The following is an 8,084-nucleotide window of genomic DNA, read 5'->3' as shown; positions in this document are numbered from 1 at the left end:
ACTTTGTCAGGCAGGTCCTATTTAAGTGATTCCTTGATTGAGAACAGGTGTGGCAGTAATCAGACCTGGGTGTGGCTAGAGGAATTGAACTCAGGTGTGATAAACCACAGTTGAGTTGTGTTATAACAGGGGGGGCAAACACTTTTTCACACAGGGCCATGTAGGTTTGGATTTTGTTTTCCCTTAATAATAACAACCTTCATTTCAAAACTGCATTTTGTGTTTACTTGTGTTATCTTTGACTAATATTTAAATTTGTTTGATGATCTGAAACATTTAAGTGTGACAAACATGCAAACAAATAACAAATCAGGAAGGGGGCAAACACTTTTTCACACCACTGTATACTCTCAAAGATATTCTTTCAAAAAGTACATTTCCACAAATCCGACGTTAATCATTCTAAATCAATAAACAAAATACAATCTTGATTTCACCTCTCTAGGTCAATCATGGGATGACTTGATGTCAGTAGGTGCCCATGTAAGATGCAAAGCACTGTCATCCTAACACAAATCCACCTGTTGGTACATTCTTTATTACTGAATGAATGAGGGCAAAAAGTTAATATGAAGATTGAATGAAAGTAATAAGTTGAGGTGAACAATTTATCAGGAGCTTCTAACATTTCAGTTGAGACATGAGAATAGATAACACTGATTTTATCTGATGCATGAGAGACATTCCTGATAGTGAACATGATGTGGTTGGCTCTGAGCAAGATGATTTTACCAGTGCAAACATGGGAAAAAATGAAAACCCCTGATTGTTTGACAAGCGATTATTTCAAAGCAAAATGGACACATCGACTTTCCATCCCTTTGAATACAGAGAAAATTGACACAGATGACTGTTTACATTTGTATTTATAACTGGGTCTTTAAATGCATGATTTTCACAATTTATTGCTAGCAAAAAACAGTGCAAAGGAATCATACAATGACTTGTCAGAGAACAGTTACCCCAAGGTCAAACTGAGAATACAGTCAGCAGTCAATCAAATTACAGCATTATCTTAGCACTGATACTGCATATAACAAGTGTTGTGCTATTCAAACAATCCAGGCATGCGACAAGCATACTACTGAGAAAAGATGTGCTTTCAGCAATGTTCTGATTTAGGACTTGCCTGACTTGAGGTTTGTTTGAATAGCACCCCAGGTTTGAGTACTAATGGTGATGTGAGGACAAGGTTAATAAATAACTAATAAAGTTGTAAGAAAATGTGACAATTGTCATCCTTTACCACATTGAAACCATTTTATTTCCCTGCTCTATAGTGGGTGAGAATAGGATTGTTCTGAATAGGGGAAAGGGTGTGTGAAGTAGAACTCTACATTAAAACATCCTTGTGATGCCGCGCAATGTGCTGGCTCTTTTCAGAGGGCCTACGGAAGCCTTTAGTGCAGTAGTCACAACGGTGGGGATAGTCCTTGGTGTGGATGGATATGACGTGCCGTTTGAATCCGGAAGCGTCCGAAGAGCTGTACTCACAGAACTGGCACTGGTACACTTTACGCCCACTGTGGGTCTTCATGTGCTTCTTCAGTTCCAGCTGATGCCTGAAGCCCCGTCGGCAGCGCTTGCACTTGAATGGCAAGTCTTTGGTGTGGACGGACAGGATGTGGCGGCTGAGTATGAACGGGTCCGGCGTCTTGAAGTCACAGTGGCGGCACTGGTGCAGCCTGGCACCTTTGTGAGTCTCTGCATGTTTTTTGAGCTCCGAGGGCCGGTGGAAGCCCTTCTCACACACATCACACTTGTGAGGGAAGTCCTTGGTGTGCACAGAGATAATGTGGCGCTTCAGGTCACTGGAGTTGGTGCTCTTGTGCTCGCAGTGTGGACACTGGTGCGTCTTGTGGCCCTGGAAGATCTCCATGTGCCTCTGCAGCTCCCGCTCGTCAGGGAAGGCCTGTGGGCAGTGGCCACACTTGAAGGGCAGCTCAGCGCCGTGCTTACTCTTTATGTGGGTCTTCAGGTTGGACTGGTCGGCACAGCGGAACTCACAGTGCTGGCAGTGGTAAGGCTTCTCACCTGTGTGGGTCCTCATGTGCTTCTTGAGCTCCGAGGGGTGGCGGAAACCCTTAGCACACTCCACACATACGTGGGCAAAGCTCTTGCTGTGCACGGCCAGCAGGTGGCGGTTGAGCAGGCCCTGCTCGGCTGTCTCATAGTCACAGTACTTACAGTGGTGCAGCTTGGGTTCCTGGTCACGCAGGATGAGCTTGTTGGAGCTGAGGGGGCTCTCCACACAGTACCGCCGCGTGAACTCAGTGAACTCTGGCACCCTGTCACTCTTCACTATGAGCTTGTGGCCCTCCAGGTGGTTGTGGAAGTTGACCTTCTTGTTGGTGGTAAAGTCACAGTCTGTGCACTGGTACTTCTTCTTGAACATGTGGTCTGGGTGGTTCTTCATGTGGATCTTTAGGAAGCCTCGTGATCTGAACTTTTTCCCACAGATGTGACAGGGGTACACAGTCAGAGGCTGGCCATCTGGACCAATGATCACGGCTGGGGAGAAGAGTGGAAGCAAAAAGACCAGGCATTGTCAGGACTACAGCTAAAAACAAATCTTACAAAATTCTGCAAGCTTCTAGAACATGTATGGTTTTAATGAACATAGAACCCCATACCTGTCTGACACTGACGTGTCTCTCCCTTCTTCTTTTTCTTGATCTTCTGTTTGAGAGCTCTACTTGTACTCAAGCTGTCGCTGATCTTCAGGTAATGTGTCCCTGTGTTGTTCTTGTTCTCCAGCCTGGAGTCCAGACTGTTACCTATAGAAAATTATTTTGAGCCTATGTCCATACAACATCCACCAATTCAACACACTCAAAATATGAACAAAATCAAAATGTAGAATTCTATCTTACACCATACTGAAAGTATGTCTATGGAGGAAAGGAGTCAGCTTTACCATAAGCTGCAGCCCAGGCTATGGTGCCAAAGTTCTTATTGTGGCTAGAGTCATCCAGTGAGTCCTGAATGGCAGGGGCATCCTCCTCTCCCACTATCACCTCCATGTACACCTCATTTGCCATCTCAGTACAGTCTGCTCAGAGACAAGCAAAACGTAGTCACTTCATTTAATACTACAACCACTTATTGTGACAAAAAGAATAAGGCAGACATATTGTTTGATCTGATGGGTATAAAGGATAGGAGGAAGTGCTGGTAATTCAGGGGACTCACTGATCTCTGAATCCTCCTGGGACGGGTCTTTCACTGCCATGTAGACCATCTTCTCTCGAGACAGCTTGCCAATGCCCCCAGTCTCCAGCACTGCGTGACCGTTGTGGAAGTCACTCTCAGCTACAATCTCTGTGCCACCTGCACTCACAGTAAATGTCTGACATCAGGGAAACTGAACAGAGGTGTACCGTTCAAATAAGTCGTAACTTTCAGAAAGCCAATTAATAGCAGTCCTTGCCTATGTCAACATCATCATCATCATCAGCCTCTGCCTTGAAGATGTAGACTTTGATGCACTCAGAGTCGTAGTCGCCCTCTTTGGAGCCATCCTCCTCAGGCATCACCTCAGAACCCATCTTCAGGGGCGTGTCCTCCATGTCCAACTTCTCCCCAACATCGTCCACTGCACAAACAACAGCATAATCATTGTTCACTCCCGTACGTATTTATTTGGACAGTGAAGCTAAAACTTTTCATTTGGCTCTATACTCATATGAGGCGACAGTACAGAAGGTCACCTTTATTTTAAGGTATTTTCATACATATCTGTTTTACCGTTTAGAAATTAAAGCACTTTATGTATCTCGTCACTCCATTTGAAGGTGTCATAAGTATTCCATCAAGCTTGTTGGATGCATTTGCAGTTTGTTTTGGTTGTGTTTCGGATTATGTTGTGGCCAATAGAAATGAATGGTAAATAATGCAAACAACAAGTTTGTAGAGTCACAAGCTTGATGTAGTCATTGCGTGCTAGGAATATGGGACCAAATACTTAACTTTAGACTAAATGTAATACACTATAAGTGAATTTGTCAAAATACTTAGGAAATCTTCAAATGGGGGGACTAGATACATAAAGTGCTTCCATTTCTAAACGGTAAAACAGATATGTATGAAAATACCCTCAAATAAAAGGTGACATTCTGTACTTTCGCCTCATAAAATATTTGATATCAAATCCAAAATGCTGGAGTATAGAGCTAAATTAATCGTTTTAGCATCACTGTCCAAATAAATATGTAGGGGTGTGTACATTCTCCAATTCATCCTATTAGAGGCAAAATTATTCTGTCATTCTGTGAGTGTTGGAGCAAATCAAATTTGATTTGTCACATGCGCCGAATACAACAGGTGTAGACCATACCATGAAATGCTAGTAGTTCTAAGAACAGAAAATGTATGCGACTTACAGGAGATCACCAGGTAGTCCTCAGAGACACTCCCCCCATCCTCATCATCCTGCTCCTCGATGGTGACTGCAGAGTCTTCCATCTCCTCCTGCTCCTCCACATATGTCTCTGAGTTGCAGTTGGAGACCATTACCTCCTCAGTGACCATCTCAAACACCTGGTCAGGAACGCTGTCAGATTCCTCTATGAGATCTGCTGTCAGCACATGCTGATGGTGGTCTGAGTCCAGCACCTCATCGATGGCCACCTCGGCCCCCAGGACCGACTCAGTCATGATCATGCCGTCAGGGTCGTCACTGCAGCAGATGTCTGGCCCTTCTACAACCTCTGAGCCCAGGTCATGCTCAAATGTGATGCCCTCCTCATCAGTCACCACGTCTGACACCAGCACCGCCTCTGGCACAGACACCACAATGTGGTCACCGTCGATGTGGGCCATGCCACCCATACCTGCCACTGGGGAAGTCAGGAAGAACTGTTAGACTCATCTTATCAGTTCGAACATACACAGACACAGTCAAATAAACAAAAGACCATGGAGTATTAGTTCTCTGCATTGATGGAGATGACATACCAAAATCCTGCATTATCATTGTGTGTTGCATCTTTGAGTCCTGCATCTGAAAGTTCAAGACCCCCCCACCGTGGTCCATTCTCTTTTTATCCTGTCTGCTACAAACACAAAAGAGGAGAGGATTAAGTTGATCTAATTTTATCTGATCAATCAGGACCTCTGTCAATGTATAAATCATTACAAATGTGTCAACACATCTGACTCAATTAAATAATCAACAGACTGACCATCAATGCTAAATAAACATTGACATAAAACAACTAAATGTTAAGACTGAAAGATTAAAAACACATTGCATTTCAGCATTCACATTTGATGCTGAGCTCTCAAACCATCAGAAGTGTTATGCTTTTTTTTTTTATCAGCAAGGGAGAAGACGCCTGAAATAGAGAAAAGGAAAGCACATAGCCAATACATCAGCTTCAATTATATTATCTGTCCTGAAAAACAATTGTTTTTGTAAAGCAGACAGCTATAATGCTTGATTACTTTTTATAAGATTGAATGTGCCTTTATAATGTCTTATAGTAGAAGGAGAGAGGGTCAACTATCGGATAAATGCAGAAGTAATGTGGTTGATGATGCATTGCTAAATCTAATGGGAAGCAAAAAGCTACAATATCATGTTTATATTCACACATTCTCACAGGTGTGATACACAACATTTGGATAGGTTGAGTAGTGTTATGACTGGCCTTCACATTTAAAAAAAAACATGCCTCCAGGACTCATTTGTTAATGTACTAGAATTTGAACTTTGTTGTGGGTGACAGTAATAAATCAATGCCACTTTGTAACCACTGTAGTTACAGTGATAGACCGGGAAAGTATCCAATTTGGATGGCTAGACATTCACACGCACTGCTTTGACACAGTCTTGCAGTAGCCCACTGACTGGGTTGTGCCTACATGGAGTCTGGCTACGACTGGAAGTTAACTTTTCGTAGCAGGTTAAGAGAGCATTTTAGCTAACCCTAACCCTTTTTCCTAAACTTAACCTAATTCTCCTAACCTGCTGCGCAAATTAATTTCGACTAGGTGTTATACAGCTACGACTGGAAGTGACTTTTTGGAGAACTTTGGCAGCAGATTAGGAGAATTAAAGTGGCAGGTTAGGAGAATTAGGAAAAGGGTTAGCTAAAATGCTCTCCTAACTTGCTACGAAAAGTCACTTCCGGTCAGTGCTGTACTCCGTCTAGTCACAACGGCGTAAATTATCCTATCCTGGGTTATGACTATGTGGAATACTGTTACGACCGGAGGTGACTTTTAAGTAGCAGATTATGATCATTAACGTAGCAGGTTAGGAGAATGAGGTTAAGGTTCGGAAAAAGGTTTGCTAAAATGCTCTCCTAACCTGCTACGAAAAGTGACTTCCGGTCGTAGCTGTACTCCATCTAGTTACAACCCACTGACAGACAGCAGAGAGATCGCCCAGACGCAATAAATATGGCGGCTTCTGTTTACATTGTGGGCACAGAACCCCGCCAACAATGATGTATAGCTCGAGCGCGCAGGTGAATCTAGCAAAAAATATTGGAAAAGCATGAATAATATGCAGAATGATTGTTAAGCATAAATCAAATCCATGCAACACATTTAAATCCAAGCTATGCATTTTTTCAAGACTCCAACAACAAGGGTGCAATACTGACCCTCTGCGACATTCTGCAAATGTTTTCTGTTCTGTGCCATTCGGCTAAATTAGCGAGCTAACTAGTTAGCAATAGCATTCCCAACAATTGTAATCAATATTATTAGTAAAATAAACGCAGTAAACCCACAACTGTTTATATACTTTAGAAAGTGTACACTGAAAGAAAACACAAATTATACTATATGTCCGAGCTAGCTATGTCGTTAGTTAGCTTGGCTAGCTAGCTACCATTGTTGTTTTTTTCGACTGAGGTGGAGGCCCGTAGGCCTTCGTGACAAGGCCCCATCGTCATATTGCATTAAATGTAATACATACTTACCAAACAAAGTCGCTGCCGTCTTTTTTAAATTACACTTTTCGGGTTCGAGCAGTCTTCTTATTAAATTAGGTTATATTTCTCATGGTGCGAATGCGAGGCCTGTAAAACAGTCTAGATCCTGAAGGCTGTTTTTCAGGCCTGGACCAATCACGTAGCTCCCTGATAATTCCGAAGGGTGGGGCAGTAGACTGCGCTCGGTCTTCAATATTTTATTCCAAAACAGCTGGTCCCTGTCTCTAGAACAAGACATACGTCATGTAACTATTGTAAAGTTTAGAAACCTTAAACATATGTCTGTATTTACTAACTAATAGGTGGAACTGTATACCACAACTGCTCACTCTGCAACAAATTGCCAGGACTATCTGAAGTTAGAGCTCCTATAATAAAAACGTAATGGGGCCCAATACTGTAACTGCCCTCAAAGTGTTAAATTATTATACTTTTCAACTGAAACATGTTGTGGTATAACTTGTTTCAATTTTTGTCACATGCACAGGATAAAGCAGGTGTAAAACAGTACAGTGCTTAACTTGAGCTCTTTTCCAATAATGCACAATAGAGATAGTAAAATAGATAAAGAAATAAAACAAGTGAAATGTGAGAGAAGAAAAAATGAAACACGAGGATGCAGTTATATACAGGTCTTATATACAGGTCAGTGCAGTGCCAGTACCATTATTTCAATGTGCAGGGGTACTGGAGTGATTGAGGAAGAAATGTACATGTAAACCAGGGTAAAAGTAGTATGCAGAATAAAATTGTTTTACAAATGAGGCCTGTGTGATACTCTGCTGTGATATTTATGTTAATAATGAAATACTGTATCAGTCATGTGTCAAATCAAAACATTTGTATCAAATTAAGATTGTTTGTTGGAGATCGTTTGGAATTTAGCATTGAGCAGCACCTTGCATTTATAACTGAGAAAGGAGGGATGTGTCCAGTTCCAGTGGAAGGGATTGTGAAGCCACACAAAATAAATCAGTACTGTATGATCGGCAAAGGAAAATTACAACTCAATTCAAAAGCACAGAAATCAAACCTACTGTTTAATGTACTTTAATATTTTGAGTGAGAGTTTGTTACAGATTACTGAGGAACGTTGAGTACACCGTTTTACATACAGGAATTGGCAGGCGGCCCCATTCT

The 8,084-nt window shown here is 42.1% G+C and overlaps 1 protein-coding gene across 2 annotated transcripts; it reads right to left on the bottom strand.

The window, feature by feature from the left end:
* Window positions 1–327: 327 nt before the first annotated feature.
* Window positions 328–7,665, bottom strand: LOC121573649 (zinc finger protein 711). 2 transcript variants are annotated; one of them, XM_041885782.1, is made up of 8 exons: window positions 6,933–7,665; window positions 4,957–5,054; window positions 4,383–4,838; window positions 3,431–3,595; window positions 3,193–3,330; window positions 2,918–3,052; window positions 2,634–2,777; window positions 328–2,511 (listed from the first exon to the last, which is right to left on the bottom strand). In XM_041885782.1, exons 2-8 carry the CDS (start codon window positions 5,033–5,035, stop codon window positions 1,334–1,336), a joined length of 2,295 nt encoding a protein of 764 aa, XP_041741716.1. In that variant the 5' UTR covers window positions 5,036–5,054; window positions 6,933–7,665; the 3' UTR covers window positions 328–1,333. The 2 variants fall into 2 exon arrangements, with proteins under 2 accessions (XP_041741716.1, XP_041741717.1); XM_041885783.1 differs by having other exon boundaries at window positions 4,957–5,051.
* Between the last annotated feature and the right edge of the window lie 419 nt (window positions 7,666–8,084).

This window comes from Coregonus clupeaformis, chromosome 9, assembly GCF_020615455.1.
Source record: "Coregonus clupeaformis isolate EN_2021a chromosome 9, ASM2061545v1, whole genome shotgun sequence".
Classification (NCBI taxonomy): Eukaryota; Metazoa; Chordata; class Actinopteri; order Salmoniformes; family Salmonidae; genus Coregonus; species Coregonus clupeaformis.
The sequence above is the reverse complement of the archived record's forward strand: the minus strand, read 5'-3'. Positions and strand labels throughout refer to the sequence as shown.

Bases quoted from the DNA above. Each gene is read 5' to 3' on its own strand.
- LOC121573649 (XM_041885782.1), bottom strand. From the start codon at position 5,035: ATGGACCACGGTGGGGGGGTCTTGAACTTTCAGATGCAGGACTCAAAG. The intron at 4,839-4,956 runs GTATGTCATCTC...TGACTTCCCCAG, and splicing joins AATGATAATGCAGGATTTTG to TGGCAGGTATGGGTGGCATG. The intron at 3,053-3,192 runs GTGAGTCCCCTG...GTCTCTGAGCAG, and splicing joins CCAGGAGGATTCAGAGATCA to ACTGTACTGAGATGGCAAAT.